Source organism: Lolium perenne, chromosome 6 (genome assembly GCF_019359855.2).
Source record: "Lolium perenne isolate Kyuss_39 chromosome 6, Kyuss_2.0, whole genome shotgun sequence".
Lineage (NCBI taxonomy): Eukaryota > Viridiplantae > Streptophyta > Magnoliopsida > Poales > Poaceae > Lolium > Lolium perenne.
In genome coordinates this window covers 124,708,344-124,730,915 of record NC_067249.2, presented here as the reverse complement: position 1 = coordinate 124,730,915, position 22,572 = coordinate 124,708,344, and the positions used below count along the sequence as shown (strand labels likewise).

Sequence of the window (22,572 nt, the reverse complement as noted above, 5' to 3'; positions counted from 1 at the left end):
GATGCTATGTCTAAGGATGTAGTTGTTGATTACATTACGCACCATACTTAATGCAATTATCTGTTGTTTGCAACTTAATATTGGAAGGGGTTCGGATGATAACCTGAAGGTGGACTTTTTAGGCATAGATGCATGCTGGATAGCGGTCTATGTACTTTGTCGTAATGCCCAATTAAATCTCACTATACTCATCATATCATGTATGTGCATGGTCATGCCCTCTTTATTTGTCAATTGCCCAACTGTAATTTTTTCACCCAACATGCTTATTCTTATCGGAGAGACGCCTCTAGTGAACTGTGGACCCCGGTCCATTCTTTTAATCGAATACAATCTACTGCAGTACTTGTTCTACTATTTTCTGCAAACAATCATCATCCACACTATACATCTAATCCTTTGTTACAGCAAGCCGGTGAGATTGACAACCTCACTGTCACGTTGGGGCAAAGTAATTTGGTTGTGTTGTGCAGGTTCCACGTTGGCGCCGGAATCCCTGGTGTTGCGCCGCACTACACTTCGCCGCCATCAACCTTCAACGTGCTTCTTGACTCCTACTGGTTCGATAAACCTTGGTTTCTAACTGAGGGAAACTTACTGCTGTACGCATCACACCTTTCACTTGGGGTTCCCAACGGTCGCGTGCTGTACGCGTCTCACCCCTCTCCAATTTACACCGTAGCGTGCCAATTGATCGCCGGAGTCCGCCGGAGCAGGAGACGAAGGCGTCATCGAATTCGTCTACCCCCGACGGTGCCGCGACCACCATTGGCTTCCCCATCGTCCGCAACATCACCCTACCTCGTCCCCGACCATCGCCGGAGCCCCAGATCGCCGCCGACCCCCTACCTCCGCCGTGCCAGCACCTCCCTCTCGTCGACGATGACGACGACTATCAACCGTCGGATCAGCCTCTAATCCTACGACTCCAGTTAACAGGTACCGCTTCGGTGTTTAACGCTCACTGACGCGCAGGCCCCACCCTGTCAGGCGGCCCGCGGCGTGCGAAACGCTTTTGGGCTGGCTTTCCCCATTTCAAACCATTTCGGCCCATTTGCTTTCCCGCCTAGCCCATTCAGTCCAATTTCGAATTAATTTGATTCGGTAAATTTCAATACTGGTCCTTGCTAGAATTTAAATAGTTTCAAATCTACAAGTCCAAAATTGGTGATTCAAAATGTTCTAGAATCCTTATGAAATTATCTAACTAATCCCACTGGTTTGAACCCTAGAACTATTATGGAATTTGAATAGTAAAAATAACAAATCAGAGAGTTTTCAGAATTCAAATAAATTTATAAAATCAACCTTAATGAATTTTGAAGTGAATCCAATTGCTATGATTCACATTTCAACCCCTATAATTTAATATGCAAAAATATGATATGGTTACTGTACATGATCATGGGCTAGAATCAAAAATTGGCTATGTAGTCAATACTAGCCCATTTCAATTATTTTCAAATTTAGGAATTTAAATCTATGAGGTGTAGCACCTCATTTAAATCATTTTCCCAAGTGTTATGAAGTAATGTGATGACCTCTATTGCATGGTATCATACTTGCTCACTTGTGGAACTTAAATCAAAATAGTATGTAAATCACATGAGATCATGAATCTCATTTAAATCATGTTTCTCAAATGATAAGTTTGAAGTGTTGACATTGGTCAACGTGTGATCATACCTTGTTGTTTGAGAAGAGTAAATGTTAAGAAGATTCAATGAGAGGAAATTATTTCTCCACACTAAAGAGAAACCCTAATTCACATTTTCAATAAGAGGAAATTATTTCTCTAATACTAAGTAAGGAAACCCTAGCATAATTTTGGATAAATATTAAGTAGTGATGCCAGATCATTTGTGTGAGCCATTAAGGCTAATTAAGTCTACTTAAGGGTTATTTGGTGATTGTATCCCCGTATTCGTTTATAGACGCTAGTACCGAAGACTATCAAGAGGAAGAGGTCTTCTACCATGAGGAAGAAGAAGAAAACTTTGATCACCTCACCAATCAAGGCAAGCTATTACCAATGCAAGATAGACTAATGCAAGCTATTTTGGTTACAAGCTAATATTCTTGCAAAGTGCAAAGCTCTACAAGAGCAAGGCACCATTACATTTTACTTTATGGTCCTATCCCAAGTTTTTACTTTGCAAGCTTTATTGAATTTTATTTATCAAAGTTACCTTTTTGTTTATGACTCACTTGGATTAGTTGTGGAGTAGTACAAGAGCATCACTTTTAGCCTAGCAAGCTCTAAGCTATTTATAACCCCTCATAACTAGTTGCTAGTGCTAAACATTAAAAGTGACTACTCTAGTTGGGAACTTGTGAAATGAAATGACTTTGTAAACCTTGGAATGATGAGTCATTCTATTGAGAGATTCTGAAGGTGAATATGATTTGTGAATGACTTGGTGAACTTTACAAAAACACAGATGGTTGGGTTCGGATGCGATACCATTCCAATTCTTAAGTACCCTCACAATACCTGAATCTGGGTAAGGCTTGACTGGAAACTTATGTATTTTAGTATGGGTTCCCTCTGAACAAGCGTCATAGGGGTTATGCCGAGGCTGCCTCCATTGAAAGTGAAATGACGTGAAATGAGGTGAATGTCCTACCCAAGCCCTGTGCAGTTCCCGGGTTGGCGGTTTGCTTTCACCGGGAGGCCAAACCCATGGGGAGAGGTGCCTATACTAGGGTATGTAAATGAAAGGTTAGGATTGGTAGTTCGCGTACTGCGTACGATAAATCAGGGCCAGTTACCCTTGACGAACTATTGCAATTGTTGTGGCACAAGTGTACAACCTCTGCAGAGTTTAACCTATTCGAATAGCCGCGTCCACGGTCATGGACAGTTGGAAAGGCCATACTGTTCCGTCATCAGAACTTTTCTAAAAATATGAATGGTGACTTGTGACTTCAATTGAAAGGTGACTTCGACTTTGAATCACAACTGAGTTGTGGGAATGACACTAATGTTCCCACGTGAGTTAAGCAAATGAAGAGGTTTTGATTATTAAAGTGCTTATGAAATAAAACTGACTTTATGCAAATGAAACTAGAGCTTAGAACCCCCTTACTATAGTTGATAGTATTTACCTTAGTATTAGTTTGCGAGTACTTTAAAGTACTCATGGCTGTGTCCCTGGCTATTCAAATGACCAGACTATGAAGAGGAGTATCAAAACCCGGAAGAAGGACAGCAGGACGTCTACGACAACTAGGATCACTCCTGACGTCAACAGTTGCCTGTGGAATAAATGGACTACTACTACGCTAATTCGCTTCCGCTATGTGTGTTGTAATTGATCAATAGATCAACTATTATTGTAATGAGACTGGATCATGTGATCCCTTTTTATTTGTAAGACTATTATGGGTTGTAATGAATGATGTGTTGTGATATCAATCTATTATGTCTCGCAAAAACAATATTCCCGGGATTGCGAGGAATGGCATAATAGGCATATGGACTTAAAAATCCGGGTGTTGACATTTTCCTTTGGAGTTGTGAGCGGCTGCTGATCAGAGGGAGTCACAAAGGTGATCTTGCGGGGGCCAATGGCATCCCGTCGGGTCTTGTCTGCTTCCTTTTGAGCGGCCTTTATCATGGATTCCCAATGTTCTCGGAGCTTTTTGGCCTTATGTAGGGAGTCTACAGCTTCGCGCTCTCTTTTTAGGAAACTATCCATTACTTCTCGAGCCTCTTGCCTTTCTTCCAACATCACAACTACGGTGGCGGAAATTCTTTTGGCGGTAGCCATCATTTCCTTCCTTGCAGCTTCTAGAGCTACCAGATCTGTGGCTTCCTCCGGAGTTATAGGCTTGTTGAGGACTTCTGTGTGAATTAAGGCTCCTATGCTTGCTTGCTCCACGAGCTCGTCCGAGGTCAGGTATTCATGGCCCCCGGATTCGGAAGATCCTGCCTCCATGGGGTCAGAGGGAGTTGCTTCTTCGCCGGTTCCTTGCTCTAGCCCAATAATGGTTGCAAAGATCTCCTTGGGTGGAGCGCATTCCGCCTCTTCATCCTCCAACTCCTTCATGGCGCGGTTGTACTCTTCCGTGTCAATAGTGGAGGCGTCGTCGGAGATTGGGCTTAGGTTGCCTAGGATCGATTCTTCTTTGTCTCCGGCATCCTCTTGTTGATCCGGTGAGTTGCTTTCTCCAACAGCCTCATCATGCATGGGTCTGGCTTCTTCCTGAGGAAGAGCGGTTCCATCGGTATGTGCGAGGAAATGCACGAAGTGGCACCTTTGCTTCTCTAACACCTGGGATACCCAGGCGGATCTGCATTGGTCTTCCACCGTTGTTTCCTGCTCAAGGGCGGATTGGGTGGGTTTTGAATTTTCCAGATCTAAGGCGGAATCTTCCTTAGGAAGTTCCTCCATCTCAGATCGGATCTTCGCGACTATGTCCCGCTCAGCGGCGGTAGCGTCTGCGTTACTTACCAGTGCGTTTCCGTCGGAATCGACAGTCTTGCCGATGAAGATGTGTATCCCGCCAATCGGGATGATGGAGAGCTTGATGGGGTTTGTCTTAGTCGGAATCCAGCACTCGTCCCCAGGGACGATCGGAAGGTTCCCGACGTACATGACATGCCCCACGGTGATGGTGTCGCCGATGCCTCCGAAGGTAGAACCCTCCCGGTTCCGGCCTCTAGACTCCGCAGGCCCCACGGTGGGCGCCAACTGTCGTTTCCTATTCTACGGTACTTCAGAGGAGGGATCCTCACGAGGGGGAGAAGAAGTAGTGGCCATAGGGCGGAGAGTCCTCGGGACGGTGGTACGCGATTTACCCAGCTTTGGAACACCTGCTCGACGACAAGGCCTACTGCTACTTGTCTGGAATTATATGGGCGTTTTCGCGTTGTTACAATGAGTTTTGGTTGTGCCTCTAGGGCTCCCGGGATCCGGCTTATAAAGGCGCACGGATCTAGGGTTTACATGGAGAGTCCTAGCCGGAATATAAGTTGCCTAACCACGGTACAATCTCTTGCCGTGTACGTCACGGATCCACCTTCCATCTATGTCATACTGGATCCGGATACCTTATGGGCCTCCACGGATTCGGCCTCCTTCGTAGGTCGGTGGGATCCGGCTCTCTGCTTCTGGGCTGGACTTCATCCTTCATGATCTACAGCAACTAGGTCGTCCGATGGGCCACATGCCACACCACCATCTGTGGGCCACCCGGGCTTGCCGGATCTAGACCATGCCGTTGATATACCCATAAAGTATACCCACAACACCGGACCTCCCTAGGCATGTGAGGGGAAAGGTAGTGGTTATGAGGGATGTGAAAGGTGCTTCTGGGAGCATCTTTACAAGGGGCCTTGCCACACACACATATATATAAAAGAAAAATCAATACTCCTAATCATCGTGCCTAGGTTAGTGGTAGAGCGTAACTGCTTGAGAACATTTTACACCTATTGAGTTTCAGGTACTTTATTGTTGATTGCACCGTCTCACTCACTTAGTTTTACTTATTACTTTGTTCACAACTTCTCAACAACAAACCCTTTTGTTTTTTACTTGCTTAGGGATTAAGACAACGTCCAAGTTCTTTTAAGTGAAGGTAAAAAGAAGCAATAAAACCATTACCAATCAGCTCCACCATGGATTCGATACTTTTACTTTTGAAAACTAGATACACACAATCTTTAACCTTTCAGACATCACCTTCCTCATTATCTTCTCCCTCCTCTCCTCCCTCCTCGCACGCGAGAAGTTGAACTCAGCCTGCACATCTTCCGGGAAACGTGTCCTCCGCTGCTCCATGGCCCACTTATCCGCCTCAGCAATGGCAAGCCACTGATGCTCCCAGCGGTGTCGCCTCTGGTCCGCGCGCGTCATGATGAGCGAAGGTGACGCTAGCATATCGGCTTTGGATCGACACTCAATCTCCGGGAAGTTGAGGTCGAGGTGTCCGCGGCCGAACTTCCACACCGCAGTGTCGTACGCGTGTGCGACCTCGTCCATGGTGCGAGACACGTCGAGCCACATGCGCATCCCGACGGCCGACATCTTGGCCGCGAAGGTGCCAGACGACCGCGTGCGGATGCCACCGAATCCGGTGGAGCCCAAGGGAGGGTAGCGGCGCGATGACATCCCGATGGGGCGGTGGCTAGGGTTTGGCTAACCGAACGAAATCTTCGGGGAAATCGTGCAGCGAGGCTCACGGGCAGCGTGGCTAGATGGGATCTGCGTGTACGGGCCAGGGATAGGGGGGCGGCGAAAATCGGCGGCGCATCGGTGGTCAGTGGAGTTTGAGTGCGGAAAAGTGTTGTGTGCATGTTTTAATAATTAAGGCACCGGCCGCGTGTGGTGGGTGGGCTAATTCGCGGTTTGGCCTATGTGGCCATGATGTTGGTGCGTGCAGTATCGACGGCCTAGCACACCGTACAACGCCGTCCATTATTTGGTACGGTACGGTCCATGCCTCTAGGGGCAATCGCATCGGTGACAGGCTATAATTCCTACAGGCCACCGATAGTAATATAGTACTGGTGTGCTGATAAATCTGACACACCGGTATTTCGGCCAAGTACCGATGACGTGGTTCTTTGGAAGTGTGCCGCTACTATTTTCTCTCCTATAAACCATTTCCTACTAGTGTTTAGGTTTTTTTTTTATAATTCTCTATTGATTCCTAAGGAGGTATCATATAAAGGAAACACATTAATATTCGTTTAGTACTTGCATATTCTTAGTTGAGCATGATCATCCAAGGTAACGATGCATGGTTGCCTTTATAGTTGATAATTGTTTTATTACACAAATAGTGGTGATTAAGGGTGATGACAGGAAAGTAACAATTTAGGATTCACATTTATCTTCTTAATACTTGATCACATAAGAGTTAGTAAAGGTGAAAACATAAATTTAAGAATAATAGAAACATGTACTTCATTATTACCTATATAAAAGCCGTTCAACTTTGGTGAAATCTTGGCGATCTGGTCACTATTCACCTTCCATTTTTCTCCAATCAGACGTTGGCACGTAAGACAATTTTACTGTACATGGGGATCGGTAACTAGATCCGTTTTTCTAGATTTTGTTTCTCCTTCTTTCTCTCGTGGGAAATCCGCAGTTACCGGCTTCTTTCCGGTTTCTCTTCTGATCTCATCCGGTTATCCCGCTCTATCTTTTATTTTGTTTACAATCAGTATCCAGTCTTCCGGTTTACTGCTGTGTTTCACGTGGCTTTCCAATCAGCGGCGGTCAAAGCGGCGTGGCCGTTTCCAGACCCAACCGACCGAGGGCATCCCATCATCAAACATTGCGCCCGTTCCCCATACTCCTATCCCCTGCTGTTTCCTCTCCTCTCACCTTATTTCTTTTTCTGCAACCAACCGAGGGCAGCGGAAGACCTCCATGGGCGACGTTCAAGCCTCCATCTCCCTCAGACCCTCACTGGCCGCCGCACGGCACCGCTCCAGATCTATCCCTCACCCAAGGATGGACCGAGGAGAAGTTAAGATATCTCACGGACTAGGCGCAGTCCACGCAGCTCCTGCCTCTGCGTACCTCTTACCGCCACTCGGTCTCCGGTGTGGCGGCGTCGCCGTTCTGAGCCCCAGCGCCTCTCCTGCGGAGTAGAATTGGTCTCTGCCCATGCCTGTTTTGGCCTTGGCCGCGCCGCCCACCGCATCTGGCCGGCTCGGCCAGGCCGTCGTGGCATGTTTGCCGTGCTTGCCCTCACGAAGACCAGCCTCATCCACTGGCTCCTTGCCTCTCCATTCACAGGTGCTCAGCTTTCAGGCCATAATGAACCGCTCATTTTCAGAGTTCTCCATCTTGCTATACGATTTCAGTATTCAGCTAGGGTAGCCAAGCCTATGTATGAATGTCTTTCTAGCTCACCTAGATCAGATCAGAAAGATATTGTTAGCTTGCCTTCTGAGGTTCTTTCCATTATTTTCTACATTTTTTAGCTTTATCTTTAAGACAACTTAGGACTAACCAAGAGAACGGAAAGGAAGACACATGAGAAAACCTCATTATTTTTCCATGTGCTAGCTCCTCCTGTTCTTTCATCAGTAAAACTCTTTATTTCTGTCTTTGCTACAATTAATCACTATATGCTGCCTTTTCCAGGGCTTCGATGGTATGGTGCCGTGGCACCTCCGTGTTTCACAATTGGCCTTGATGTTTGTTACTTCAGAACTTGCTGTTCAAGAGTTGGATGCATGAAGCAGCCAGGCAACACGGTGGTCATAACATAAGCTTTCAAATTGGTAATGTTTCAGCCACTAAAGCGTGCCTTCCAGGTCATTTTCTCTTACTACCTTCTCATCATTTGTTTGAGGTTTCTCGAACTAATCCACTGATTAATATCCATGTGAACTGAGGAATGTGATGTTCTTCTCCTTATGTATATTTGATTTAGGACGGCTTGATTTTTTTAAGCAGGTGTGGTCCGTTCAGTCCTCACGAAGGTTATATCTCTGTCCAGTTTTGGTTTTGTTCAAATATCATGTGGTACTGCTAGCTAGACCAATTAGTTCGGATTTGGTGCAACCAAATTTTGAAGTGTTGATCATTGCTATTTTGTATAGGTTGTATTAAGAAGACACGGAATGAGAGAACCAACCTGAGGTTGGGTGGTTAGGAGGGTGGTTGTACCCCCAGCCCACCAGAGTTCAAACCCCAGGTTTGACATCTGTGTGTCTCATAAAGGCGGAATATTCATTCAGTGGGAGGCGACGTTCCCGTCGACAGCGAGGCGCCTGTGGTGACTTCGTCAATTTCAAGATCCAATCCGCCGGCTCAGTCTTCCGGAGGTGCTCATAGGGTAGGGGTGTACGTGTGTGCGTTCATAGGGGTGAGTGTATGCGCGTGTATGTGAGCGTCTGCGTTTGTACTGTGTTTCTCAAAAAAAAAAAAAAAAAAAAAAAGACACGGAATGCACAGTGATTTGACATGAGCTTCTTTATCAGCATGATTCTTTGCTCAAGATAGGCTTCTTAGCTTAAGGAGAAGACAACCCAAAAAATCCTTGGTATTGGTTATTTTGATCATGAGGCCGTCTTATCTAAATTACCATTTTTTATCCAGTCTATAATTACTCACACTGCAATATTGAATAACTGAATGTTCCTCCCATTTGGATTTTTTTTTTAATCTCCGGTACTAAGGAACCCAACAACTCCTCACCTTGGTGATGGCCCCCGACCGATGGTCTACCACCGCTGGGTGAGCACTAGACAACCAACAGTGCTGATGCCTGCTCCAGATCAGGGAGCACGACAACTCCTGGAAGACGCCCTGCTGACACCCAAATAACGACCTGAATGTTAATGATGTAGTCGGCAAGGCAGTGCGCGGAGGACCGGGGCCGGGGAGGAAGCCTGCAGTAGGAGCTGGTACCTTTGTTCAGCCTTTCTCGTTCTACTGCAATATGCATGGAATGGTTTGTGATTTTTATAGCCACCAGCTCTTTTTTGCTGTATAGGCTCAAGAAGGCATTGGTTCTAAATATGAATTAGCTTAGTTCTGTACTTCTGTTATAAAGTTGAAATTATGTTGTATCATCAGTTCATCCATGTGAACCATTTATTGATTACATATTCAGGTTAGTTCCCAAGCTTACATAGAATTTACAGCATGGCATCATATGTCAGATAAGCGCACCAAATTCATATAGGGGTTCTTGATCTAGCTTTTACCAATTTTCTTCTAGGTTTTATCCTCTGTGTACAGGTGAACTTAGTCAACATATGCTGCATTCAATGAGAATCGTGTGTTCTCTACCTCTTATTTCATTCCTCGGTCTCTTATTCAAAACTTTTAATCTTTTATGTGCCATTGCCGGCAGTGGAGAAGATTTTTCCTGTCAAAAAGAGAAAAAGTGTGTTTTCTAACAAGCCTACATTAGTTAGATTGTTTTTCCTATAACTAAAACGTTTTCTTTACTTCATAGCCTCATATGGTGGTGCTTAAGAACATTTTTCATTCTGCTGGATCCAAGCTACTTTGTTCAAAGTCGATGAAATTGGGGGGCTTCTGTTGAAGATCTAAGCCCTTTCGCACATGGATTCAGTTCGTCTCGAGCATCACAAGCTTCCTGAAACTTATTCTTCACAATGATCAGGTTTCAAGTTCTCAAAGCATGTATTCAACCTCCACTTATAATGAACACACTCAAAATTACACTTTGTTATTTCGTTTGGTTGACCTAGAAGAGAAAGATCGTTTGTTTCTCTAAAGCTTATCTGAATAGCAGTTACTAAATAGTGCATGCTTGCTACTTACTGCGTTATATCCTATTGTATAAATATTCATGTGTACGTACCCAGTTGCAGATCAACATTCTATTTCGAAGTTTCAGTTTCAAAGAACATTCTAAGTTATGGCCCTTTTTACAGTTTCTAGCAATATATGCAATGTAGTCAGTCTCTACTTGCCTTTGACTGAATATTAATTTTATGATATGTGAGATGCTTAAGTATGGGGTTATGTTGATTGCACCGCTCTCTACGCCAAAGAAAAGTAGGGACGTGCCGACCAGCTCCCCTTCACATAAGTGACATTTTCCCCTCTTTTCTGCAGCCCACCTTGCCTGGCCTTAGGCGTCAATCAAACTGGATTTCGGCCAACGGCTGGTCTCAATCTCTGTGTGGCCGCACATCATGGAGAGCTTCCCCTTCTCTGCGATCTACCTGTGCGGCAACAGATCGAGGCCCTCTCTTCACTTTGGCCTACGGTCCACTAACTTTTCGCTCTGAACCATTCCCTGTTTTTGTAAGAACTGCTTTTACTCTCTTGATTTCATTGTCCAAACATTAACTACACATGTTGTACAACACCACGGGCGCGGCGTGCGCCGCGCCACACTTCCTAGTTTGTTTGGTAAGGATTCTAAAGTCGTTGCTTAAGTTGAGACACTCACTCTTAATATTTTTTAGGGTTTCGGGTTGCATTTCTTAGTGGTTATAAAATTTGAATTAGGGTTTCTCATTATTTCTTACAACTTTAAAGAAATAAATGTTAATTAAAGATTAAATTTAATAAATTAACTTTTGAACATAAGTTGGTATTGATTGTAACATTTTTAATATTTTTTTATTAATTTTAGAAAATAATTAGGAAAATATTTTTTAGGGTTTAAACTTAAATAATTATATAGTTAATAATAATACAATTAAAGAAAATTTACTTCTGATGTACTCTTGAGTTTCTAAAGGATTATTCAATATTTTAAGTATATTACTATTTGTTATTTATTTTCCTTGGAACTTAGAATAAAAGAAAAGGCATAAACAAGGTTTATTAAATTTAATTTTTATTTCAAGTAAGCACACAAGGTTAAAGTGGAAACAAACAAATCCTATTTGCGTTAGTAAGCACAATTTTTATTTTATTTTATTTGAATTAGTTATGAATTATCCAATTTCGGTACATTTTATAGAATTTGAATTAAATAGGAAATAGTATTTTCAAAATTTATTTAATACTCATAACTTTTTATACCAGTCGGTATCTAGTCACATACCCTTATAGTGAGGTCAGGTCCATAAAAAAATGCCACGTTAGCACTAGACTTGGTCAAACCTAGCAACGGGTCCCACCTGATGGTGTCACCTCACCGGAAAAAAGACATCAACGCGCCGGTGGTCGACGATGATGGTGATATATACCTCGCGCGACCAATGCGAAGTAGTAGGTTCGAATCGTGAGTCCACGAGAAACCAAATGGTAGGAGTGCCACCAGTTAAAGGTCACCGGAGTTACTCCGGTGAACTCAACTGCGGGTGAACTCCGACCAACTATCTAAAACGGCCTATAGATGATTGATGGCAACAAATCCATGTGTACCAACTCGTTGGGACTCCAAGTGCAGAGTGTTGTAGCAAATGTATTTTCCCCAGAAAGGTGACTCAAGGGTTTATATCGAACTCTCAGGGAATTGGTAAAAGGTTATTTCTTCTTCTCCTCTTCTAGCAACTTGCAAATTAAAGTAGGATAGAGTTCCAAGCATGGTTTGTTCAAAGATTCATATGGTTTATGTGTTTGACCCCTTACAAGTTGAATGGGCCATGCCCCTTCACCATGAGTACCCACACCACATGCTACTCAACTTAGGATCACTTAAGATTGTCATTGTAAACATATAGTTTTCTCAAGAACGTCGTCAACCGAGGTACCCCTTGCCCCTTGGTAGGAAAAGCCCTTCTTTTTTAGCGGGTCTTATCCATACTTCAGAAGACAAAACAATAAAAAATGAATCACATCACATCATAAATTTATTTTATTTATTATTTGCGTAGCTTTTATAAAAAGGCTTCACAAAGTGTTCATGTTGTAAACTTCCACCATGATGGGTTAGCGGTCCAGACGTCTCTTTCATTATTATATGCGTACTCCATATTGTTCAATTTATTTTACATCGATGAACATCCATAGAAAAAATATCATGATATCAACTAAGAGTGCAATGTTTGAAAGCTTTCTCCAGAATAACATGGTTAAGCTAACAAACAACTTATAAAATGTCAATCACATAACTTCCATCATGGTGTTACCCCACACCCTACTTTCTCATGATCTTTAAACTACACAAAAGAGATATTTTGAAGTATTTGGAGGCACAACGCATATATTATACTTGAAGTAGCAAGTGCGACATATGTAGGTATGGTGGGTGTTTGATTTGAGGTGTTTGTATACACGTCATAGCGTGTTTGAGAATTTTGGGCTAGTAAAAAGATCTAAAAGCATTACTTATCAAACAAGGCCCCTTAGTATTTAACATCAATGTATATGAGCAAAAGGTGGCACTAAATAAGGCACTAGAAAATTATCATTCATCAAAGTATTTAGCTAGCAACACTAAGCATGACTTTGAATTTTAGCTTTTTTTTGCTTTCATTCCGTTTTATTTTGATAGCATACAACTTATTTAAATCAAGGCATTCAATCATGAGATAGTTTTTTTTCAGTAGCTCTTTCCAAAGCAAGCAAAATATCTATCATGGTTGTCTCATTTATTTCCAAGCAAAACTAGACATAACACTAAATAAAGACCCTCCAAGTTTCTACAATCATTTTATGTTGCTCAAAAAACAAAGTGTAGAGGTTTGCAAACCGAGAGTTTAATAGGTTCAGTGCGGTGCCTTGGGCATCCCCAAGCTTATGGCTTTCACCATTCTTGGATAGCTCTTGATGTGGTGTTCCTCCATTTTCTGTCAAAAAACTTCAACACAAAACTTTCTCCCATTTTCTTTTCTATGGGGTGACATTAGTGGTACAAGGAGTAGATGCCATATATATCAAAAACAAAAAATTCCTAAGTAGTCCAGCAAGCATATAGTGTCCTACACATTTCTAGCATATCAAAAGACTTTTAGCAACAACAAAACGAATTTATTTCGACCACCTATACATGTCGGGAATTTTGCCAATTTTTATATATAGGATGAAAAGTTTCAATTGCAGTGTGAATATGAGAGCAACCGGAGTTACAGAAAAAAAATCAGGAAATTTTTGTACTAAACAATGTTATGCAGAAATTTCCTACTCCATCTTTACTACTAGTATTAAGGTGAAACCTGCGAATGTCTGGTGGTGTCACACATCCAAAATATTATCCCTCTAATTGAATTTTTTTGAGACCAACCACATATTTCATTAATTGAAAAATAAGTTACATGAAGCAACACATGCGGAAACTAAAAGACAAACCAGGGTAAAGTGATTATGCTAAATTTGCAGATAAAATCCTAAAATATCGAGAAATAAAAAATGATCCCTAGGGTTTCCTGCAACCACCGTAGCCAACGGCCGCTGCTCAACTCCAGCGTCACCGAGATGGACACTGGAAAAGATGCCAAACCTCCACCATCGCAAGATCCAATAAAGCACCATCGCCAATGAGGCTTTGTGAGTCGATGAACAGCCCTGCTGCAAGCAATGAGGCACATGTCGATGTGGCATGTCGGCCGAGGGACGTCCCCATGCTATCTTGGACCAAGATCCGCCGCCTCCCATCTATGAAGTCGAAGAAGAACGACGTATCCAACACCTCCGGACCAACATCTTCGCTCCAGAAGAACCACCTCGTCCCGGCCCCCAGCGCCATCGTAGATAACAACGAACATTGACGACACGCCGAGAAACAGATCTCGTCAGATCCGAAGAAAGACGAGAAGACCAAACCGACGATCTAAAGGATCGACAATCACACAGTGCCATCAACTCCGAGACACCACCATGAAGATCGCCGTCGGTATGGAAGTGGAGTTGAGGCAGATTTATTCGCCGGATTCCGCTCCCACCACTCCAAGGACGCACCACAGCAGATAAACCCTAACTACAAACCGAAGGAATGTATCCCCTCCCCTTCCAGCCGTGGAGCGGCAAGCGGAAGGTGAGGGGGCCAACGCCCATGCCAGATTTGGAGCCCCGTCGCTTGACGTCAGAGACGAGCGAAGCGGTTGGATCGTTCACGTCCTGGGAGGGAAGCAGTTTTAGGAACCATTCAGTTCAATTGAAACAATTTACATTGACATGCCAAATAGAGCCCGCATCTGCCACTTTCAGCAACCATCTTCCATGGCAGGCGGGACCGCGAGATGCCGAAGTTTCGCATGAGCAGCCACAAAATGGCCAGCCATGAGCCATGGTGGGCTTCAACGCATTTCTGAACTGCAACGGGCAGCCTGAGATATCCAGCCCGCTAACCTAAACCCTAACCCCAACGACCACGCGGCCCGCGCCCTGCTGAGACGGCGGACCAGCCCTAGGCCGCGCTTGAACTCGTCGGGGTGCAGCGGCCAGAGAACTTCCTGGGAGCAGCCGAGGCACTTATATCCATCGTACCGTCTCACCAGGTCGCGTCGCGGCCGCCGACAATGCCGCCTGGACTGGACGCTGGTGCAGTTGGCTTCTCCGGTCTAGGAAGCAGCACGGGATGAGACAATTCATTCAATTTTTTGTTCGGTTACAAATGTCAGAGCCAAATCGAGCTGTTGTATGAGTAAAAAGATTGGTGTTGTATGGTTGCTCTTGAGAAAGATCGATGCACTGCTGCTTGGTGGTTCGCTGTTAATTGCAGAGGTACGATGCACTCAAGGTATTCCTTCCTTTCCTATAAATGTTAATTGCATGACACACTCTGAATAATTCTGCACCAAAGCAACAGTGCTGGAAAAAACAGCTGCATTTTGGCAATCTTAATGCCAGGTTCTCATCTATGCAGTCTGCTGGCTATGGCTATGTTCAACTATACACACTTCACATATTATCTGTATTTATTTAGGGGAGGGTTGCCTGATTTTTTAGATTTTGAAGATACTTTGGTGTGTTCTGTTCGTAGAATGACAACTGTTTACTGAAGTTATGATTGGGTGTAATATAATAGTGTGCCATTTTTGTTTCAATGGATCGGTGATGGTCGGTGTTCATAATCTTGATCATAGGCCTTAGAAAGGCACAAGTGAACATGATAAGGCTGCTTTAGGTACTACAAAAATGCAATTGGTACTACAAAATCATGTGTGCAATTAGAACCAATTGGTACAACAAAATCATATCCATTTGCCCCAAGACCACATCCTTGTAAATAAATAAATAAATAAATAGCTAAGCCGTATATCATTTGACCGTACAACATGGCAGTGTTGTTTCCTAAGTGATACCACAATATGTCAATGCTTGAAGCCATTGGCGATATCAAAGAGGCTTTGCAGGTTCTCGAGGGAAATAATTACATTAGCCCGATGGTGCATATGGAATTGGTTTCCCTCTCCGGGTGTTTCATTTTTATCTGTTCATGAATGGAAAAGCACCAATTAGAAAAAAAATGTGATCATTATTTCCCTTATTCATTTGCCAGTGAATTAGTAGGCCTGCACAGGAATGTGACCTTTATTTTTAGTTGTATTGATTATACCGCTGTTGTTTTCTCCCATTGTAGCTAAATGGTTAGCAAGACCGTTCGGACTGAATAAATCTCAAGAAGCAGTAAAGGATGATTTAGGTATAGAGAGCAGCATAGCTAATGTTTTATGGTTCTTTTGAGCTTTCCTTTTCAACGTGCATGTATTATGAGCTGTGAGCAGCCTAGCAAATTTAATTTTCAATGGCCCTTTTAATTTGATTACATAATACTTTCTCCGTTTCAAAATAGGGTCACTGCAGAGGAAGAAAATAGATGGAGGAACTCACACATAGAGGTATAGCCTGAAGGGAGGAGGAAGGATATGTTGGTGTGCTTCGATGGTGGAGGCGGGTATCATGGCCATGGTCTTCCTTTCTGCCGCTGGTGGCGCCGGATGGCATCGATGGCATGCAGGTAAACGACCAGCAACAACGACGAGGTAGCCTTCAGGTCATTTCTCATGTTCTTTGCCCATTTTTGCGTCAGATTTTAGTTCCTTTTATTTTTCCTGATCATTCTGAGTTGTAGTGTAAGATGATGATGATTGTTTGTGTTTATAGCAAGGATGACATATTAAGCTTGAAATTAATCCTTCAGACTATCGTTTGTGTTTCCTGTTTCTTTCTTTAGGTAGCATTCTATTCAATTTTTTCTTCCTAATTGATAATACACCATTAAGTAGCATAGTAGCCTCTTATGTTCTTTTTTGTTTGATAACCTAGAACATAATACTTCTTAATGTTCTTTATTCACTTTGCCCTTGATATATGCAATGCTTCACCATGACAAAAAAAACCTGGTTTACTTATTGTGCACAAAGTTGGTTTAGTTGGATTGATCCAGAATAACAATATGAAATTTTGATGATTTATAATTTCTGAACTGCGCTCTATTTTGCATTGTAATTTATTTGCAGAGAATGGTTTTGTGATATTTGGTATTAGTTAAAGAGAATGCTAAAGCATATGGAAGAGTGGTACTAATCATGGAATGTTGTGGTTTAAGCTTGCTTGAATCTTGTTCCAGCCGAAGAGTAACACCTCCAAAGGCTTTGATTTTTATTTTTTTGGAGAACGGAGTCGGTGAATATGAAGGATTCTGATCAGTTTCTCCACTACTATTTCTATGCATTTTGTTTCTTACTAAAAAGAAAAACCTGCTTGACTCACTTATACACATGTATCCCTATTGTTATTCTACATAATTGAGTTTTGGAAGTTGGGGGAAGAGTTGGCGACGTGGAAGATGAGAGGAACCGCAAGGCCACCGCTTTTGCTGGAGAGGCGGAGGTCGTTGGAGGCGAAGGTGGTGTTGTTTTCCCACTCTATAAAGCTTTTCAGCATAGAAATAGAACACCGCATGTTAGTAAGATCACCATTTCAGTATTTTCCGCTTTACCTATTATTAAGTTATCTCTTTAATAATTCAAGTTATCTCTTTTCTGTGTTCAGAATAGTTGATGTGCCATTGTGGCATCGGCATCATGGCGAACGGCAGGCTGAGGCACTGCTGGTGTCGGATGCCGCGGAGACTAGCCTTGGCAGGCGGCAGTTTTCTTTTTTTCTGCCAGTGTTCTACGCTAGAGAAAGGAAAACTCTCCCATTTGGCTTTTCCTCCATCGAATCAAGCCATTATCAAGACATCAACACTTCCCCGTCATGAGACTTCATCGATCTCCATAGTCATCGACAAGCCTCCTAGCTGCACTCTACCCTCAAGAGTCAACATGCTAAGCCGGTACAGAATTCTCCCGTTAGTCTAATTTTCGAACCGTCCTCAATTCTTTATTACGTGTCTATTCTTCAGTGCAACGCCTGAATTTCTATGCACTATGCAGTTCATCACACACATTTTAGATTGCAACTATGCAAGCCACTTCAAAGACTGACACGAAAGGGTTGAGATGTTAGGTGTTTTTTACACCTTGTTATTGTGAACAAACTGTTTTCATACCTGCATAGTGTTTACCATGTATTGTGTTTGGTGAAGTATCCAATTTATTCCGTTTTTCAGTTAAAATGCAAAGATCGCTATTTCTAAGGCTAGCTATTGTCTGCTATTGTTATGGTGCTTTGTTGTTTTGGTGCATGCCTTTCACATCATCAATGAAATGCTTGATCATGTCAGCTATTCTTCTCAGATTGCAGCCCGCTAGAGCCGCGAGGTCCACCACTCCGTCTTGGATGCCGCTTCCGCCATGGATTCTAAGCATTCAAATAAAACACAAGGCGTCGGTTGGAGCATCGGTGAAACTGGTGTGTATGTTGGTATTCTACTTCGATGCCGATGTGATGGTTCTTTTCTCCCTGTTGATCAAGCTGTCCCAGTTGTCTCACTCATCGCTGGACGCCTTGAATTGCTGCTTCCCTCTGTCTTTTGTCGGTGAGGTGTAGTGGCCCATGCCTCCTTTCTCTCTCTGGTCACCGCAGCCTGATGCTGTGTATGTTTCTACCTCTGCAGTTGTTGCGGTTTTCTCCCATGGACCACAAGCTGGGCGAGTATTATGCAAAGGTGCAAGGTTTGTTCCTCTTCAGTTTCAATCTGGAAACCAAAGACATCCATCTGCTCGCCTTTCTCTTTGTATTCTCTCGGTATGGCTCCACTAATGGGATTTTCTTTATCTCAACTATTGATTAATTAATTATTTGCTCTGCTCTCCTCTTCTTTACATTGACATTGGATATATTGGTCTTGCTTTCAGATTGTCAATGATGGCTTCACCCTAAAGCAGGTAAATTTCTGTACATTTACTTACCTTTGTTGGTATGTTGGTAATTCAGATTTTGAAAGTTACAATATGTGTCCTTGAATGGGTTTGTGCGTATGTATACTTATGTCTCTAATAGGTTTCTTGAATTTCCTCTTCGATTTTCAGTTCATCTATCGATATTCTTCCAAAGGCTTGTGTGAATTTCCTCTTCGGTGTTTCAAATACCGTGTTTCTACTCTCCCACAAAAGAAGTATAACAGAGTCTTAATTTCATGATAACGCATGAGGATATCGGAAGAGGTGAATGGACATTCCATTATTCTCTATTTTGACCACCCAATATATGAAAATGATACTTATCCACCAACAATTTAGATCCTACTGAATAATTGTTTTTTACCTCGTGTGGTTCTATTTGTGGACTAAGCAGCATTTTTCTAGTCTGATTATTGATAAAAGCTAGGGACAGGCAATTGGCTGGGTTAGTGACTTAGTGTATACCTGCCAAAGCCTTTTTTTCTCATGGTCAATTCTATTTTGCTATCTCAAGATTGACATTAATAACAAGTTTGAAGTACATACAATAGATGAGAATGGTATACCAATCACAGAGACAATGCTTGACTATCTGTAGAAATGCCCGTTGCACCCTACACATATACAAGTATATGTTCGTTTGTATTCTTATGATTTCTGATATATATAGGCTGTGTAGTCAGACAATTCATATTATGCGTTGTTCCTTTGTTTATTAGATGCATTTCAACAGGGATATCAGATGGTTCGTGCCATCTTTTCGCTATAGGCCCTTGGCAGGATGTGCTATTGAACATATGGATTGTATTGTACCTTACACTGTAGTTTTTTTCGTTTTGAGATTCTCATGGCTGATCAGTTGGCTTAGCAGTAGTTGATTTTGCTGGCCATGTGTTTGACGAAACATTGTTCGGAACATGACGTGTGCTTCGGTGTCCCCCAGCTCCATCCACCATCAAAATTGAAGGGGTACGTTAGCCCACGAAAGGCTATCAAAATATCCTGGCTGTCCATAGAGGCAAAAGTTCAGAGGGGAGGACAAAGCAAAACCATTAGAACACTCAGGTGGCCTGTACGCTGCTTCGCTGCATTAAAATCATTTGTAATAACAAGGACTGCTGTGTACGCAAGTAAAGACATGAAAATCATGTATATTAGCATCTATTGGCATATTATTAAAACACTTTTGTTTGCACTGATTTAGACATATCTCACACTGGAAACACATGGTTAGGGTCATCTAGTGTAAGATTTAAGATGGAAAAGAAACGCATCCCTCGGTGCAATGCATAGGCACTTTTACTAGTAAGTAACAAATAAATTTGGCTCTAATCTATTCTTTTGTATTGGCAGATGACAGTAACCATGCCACAGGAGGGAGATGCACGATAATTATTGCTGCATGTACTGCGGCTAGAGTCGTTCTCATAATAGTCATTGCTATTGGATGTTTTTTTAGAAACACATTACAAACACACGCATACACTCGCCCTATGAACGTGCACACACACCCTACTCCTATTAGCACCTTCGAAAGATTAAGCTGGATCTTAAAATTGACAAAGTCACCACAGACACCTCGCTGTCGATGGAAACGCCATTTCCACTGAAAGAATATTCCGCTTTTATGAGACACACAGAGTTCAAACCCCACAGGGTTTGAACTCTGGTGGGCTGGAGGTACTACGACCCTTCTAAGCACCCAACCTCAAGTTGGATCTCTATTTCTATTGGATGTTGTTGCTACTTCAGGCGCAAGAAGAACTTTCCAGACGGTGAGTGTCTGTTAACTAATAATTTGTATCCTTTTTTAACTAATATATCCAGTACAAGACACCAAGGAAGTGAGCTCTCAACATCTCTAACATCAATTTTGCTCATTTGATGCAGCGCTAGAAGAGGAGCTTGCCTTGATCCACGCTGCTACGGGCAGATACACTCTTTTAGACATCTAAGAAGACACCAACGGATTTGAGAGACAGATAGGTTCCGTAGGGACTGCCAATGTTTACTATGGAAAACTGGCAGATGGCCGGGAGGTTGCAGTAAAATGCCTGATGAACACCCAACAGAACATCAACGATTTTATGAACGAGGTTAGTTCCTTGTAGTGGTGGAGCTTGCCAAGGAATTATGTGGGGCAAAACACAAAATATCTATATCCAGGGGGCAAAGTGCTAATTTTTTTCTAAGCCTTGTAAAAAAATTCCTTCAGTAATTATCAAAAAGTTGGGGGGAGGGAGGGGGGGGGGGGGGCGGTGGCCCCCCGACTTGTACGGTTATTCTTCTGTACGGTTATATATTGTGTTCAATTAATTAGTTAAATGTTTGGCTTTATTATTTCAGATATCCTTACTCTCTAGAATTCACCATAGAAATCTGGTGTCATTCCTTGGATACGGTCAGCAGAGTGAGAAGAGCATACTTGTGTATGATCATCACCTTCCTTTTAAGTCCCATGTCCCTGAGTTTGTTACTAGCAATTTTGCTGCTAGGAAGGAGGAAGTAGTAGTAGTAATATACTGGTTTCCTACAACACACCGTGAACGAAGCTAGGAATGAGGAAGTAGAAGCATGTCCACAGGATAGATTTACCAACCGAAAACTTAAAAAAAAAGTGTCATACTAGTGTATTTCAAAATGTCTTTAATTTTTCCAATTTTTTGGGAAGGCCTTGAACAGGTTACTTCTTCCTGTAGTTGTTTATCTTTTGCTGGTTTTTACCGGTTTTATTCTTATTTTTAAAATATTATTTGTTCACTTTTAAATTCGTGAAGTTTTTAAAAAAGTACGAGCATTTTTAGAAAAATTTGAAGCATTTTCTGAAATAATGCATATTTTAAAATCCTGTAAAATTTATTAACTTTCTAATGCGTGAAACAATTTTTTAAAAAATATTAAGAATTTTCTAAGCCACAAACTATTTTGAATTTTTGAACATATATTCAAGGCCACGAACATTGCTTCCGATCTAACAACATTTTGTAGTATTACGAACAACTTTTAAAACTCGTAAACATTTTGAAAAATTTATAGACTAATAAAGTCGCTGGTCTATATACATTTTTTTAGGGATTCCTATATACATTTTCTGTAGCGCGGGCAGTCCTGGTATGGGCCGACCCACACCATCATTGGGCGGGAGTCATTTTGGGACCATAATATATATGTTGAATTCATTGATCAATTGTTGTTTGGCCAATTCTCAAAAAAAAAACAAAAAAAATTTGTTAGGCCGATTAATTGCTTAGTGGGCTCCTCTATGGAGCTTGCATGGTTAATAATGTTAGCCTTATTGAGGCTTTTTTTTTTGACACAAAAACAGTGGGGAAGATCCCCACTGTGTCATTTTTTTAAAAAACAGGGGGTAATATGTACATGGAGTGAGCTAGGATAGTTCATAAGATGTCTAGCCAGTCCTCCATTCCTTCTCTCAAACTAGGTCTAACTCTATGCCTAATAATAGATATAGACCCTCTGAAAAAAGCAAAACAGCTATCTAGATCTACATGTTTATCGTCAAAAATAATTGAGTTCCTTTGATTCCAGATGCTCCAACAGCCTGCAATCAAGGCTTCATTAAAGAATCTGTTGAGTGATCTCTCCTTTCCATCCACTATCATCTCAACCACATTTAGTTCTGTATTCTATTCCTCCCCAATTTTCCACTAGGACTGAAGTCACATTGGAAGAAGAAATGCAACATACTTTCAGGTGAATCTTCATTACACAAAACACAATGTTGATTATCCACAAAGAATTTTTTCTTGACCATATGCATTTTTGTATTTAATCTGTCTTGTATGAGAAGCCAGAAGAAAAAATTGTGCTTTGGGAGACATGCTGATTTCCAAATCCACTTAAATGGGGCTAGTGCAACAGGGGCACTAACCAGAGCCAAATGAACCTTTTTGGTTGAATACTTATTACCA

At 42.3% G+C, this 22,572-nt stretch overlaps 2 protein-coding genes and 1 long non-coding RNA gene across 22 annotated transcripts; 2 read left to right on the top strand and 1 right to left on the bottom strand.

Annotated features, from left to right (window-relative positions):
• Positions 1 to 5,654: 5,654 nt before the first annotated feature.
• LOC127329097 (uncharacterized) lies at positions 5,655 to 6,119 on the bottom strand. The gene has a single exon (XM_051355642.1). It carries the CDS (start codon positions 6,117 to 6,119, stop codon positions 5,655 to 5,657), a length of 465 nt encoding a protein of 154 aa, XP_051211602.1.
• Positions 6,120 to 7,259: 1,140 nt separating this feature from the next.
• Positions 7,260 to 8,596, top strand: LOC127334632 (uncharacterized). Its single transcript, XR_007872324.2, has 4 exons — positions 7,260 to 7,760; positions 8,112 to 8,284; positions 8,404 to 8,452; positions 8,573 to 8,596. It is a non-coding gene; the product is annotated as an uncharacterized lncRNA (long non-coding RNA).
• Positions 8,597 to 8,916: 320 nt separating this feature from the next.
• LOC127334630 (uncharacterized) lies at positions 8,917 to 20,834 on the top strand. Of its 20 annotated transcripts, XM_071822633.1 has the most exons (14): positions 8,917 to 9,015; positions 9,152 to 9,379; positions 9,937 to 10,107; positions 10,566 to 10,757; positions 14,846 to 15,071; positions 15,931 to 15,993; positions 16,144 to 16,308; positions 17,104 to 17,255; positions 17,351 to 17,631; positions 18,035 to 18,276; positions 18,355 to 18,485; positions 18,596 to 18,625; positions 18,770 to 18,904; positions 19,374 to 19,823. In XM_071822633.1, the coding sequence occupies exons 7-13, from the start codon at positions 16,233 to 16,235 to the stop codon at positions 18,878 to 18,880; spliced, it is 1,023 nt and encodes a 340-aa protein (XP_071678734.1). In that variant the 5' UTR covers positions 8,917 to 9,015; positions 9,152 to 9,379; positions 9,937 to 10,107; positions 10,566 to 10,757; positions 14,846 to 15,071; positions 15,931 to 15,993; positions 16,144 to 16,232; the 3' UTR covers positions 18,881 to 18,904; positions 19,374 to 19,823. The 20 variants fall into 20 exon arrangements, 14 of the variants coding, with proteins under 14 accessions (XP_071678734.1, XP_071678733.1, XP_071678738.1 ...); XR_007872321.2 differs by having other exon boundaries at positions 10,566 to 15,071; positions 17,104 to 17,199; positions 17,346 to 17,631; XM_071822632.1 differs by lacking the exon at positions 14,846 to 15,071.
• The last annotated feature ends 1,738 nt before the right edge of the window (positions 20,835 to 22,572 follow it).

Coding starts and splice junctions, on each gene's coding strand:
- LOC127329097 (XM_051355642.1), bottom strand. CDS start 6,119: ATGTCATCGCGCCGCTACCCTCCCTTGGGCTCCACCGGATTCGGTGGC.
- LOC127334630 (XM_071822637.1), top strand. CDS start 16,233: ATGGTGGAGGCGGGTATCATGGCCATGGTCTTCCTTTCTGCCGCTGGT. Junction 18,486..18,595: donor TTTCTCTTTGTATTCTCTCG/GTATGGCTCCAC, acceptor TCTTGCTTTCAG/ATTGTCAATGATGGCTTCAC. Junction 18,626..18,769: donor ATGGCTTCACCCTAAAGCAG/GTAAATTTCTGT, acceptor TTCGATTTTCAG/TTCATCTATCGATATTCTTC.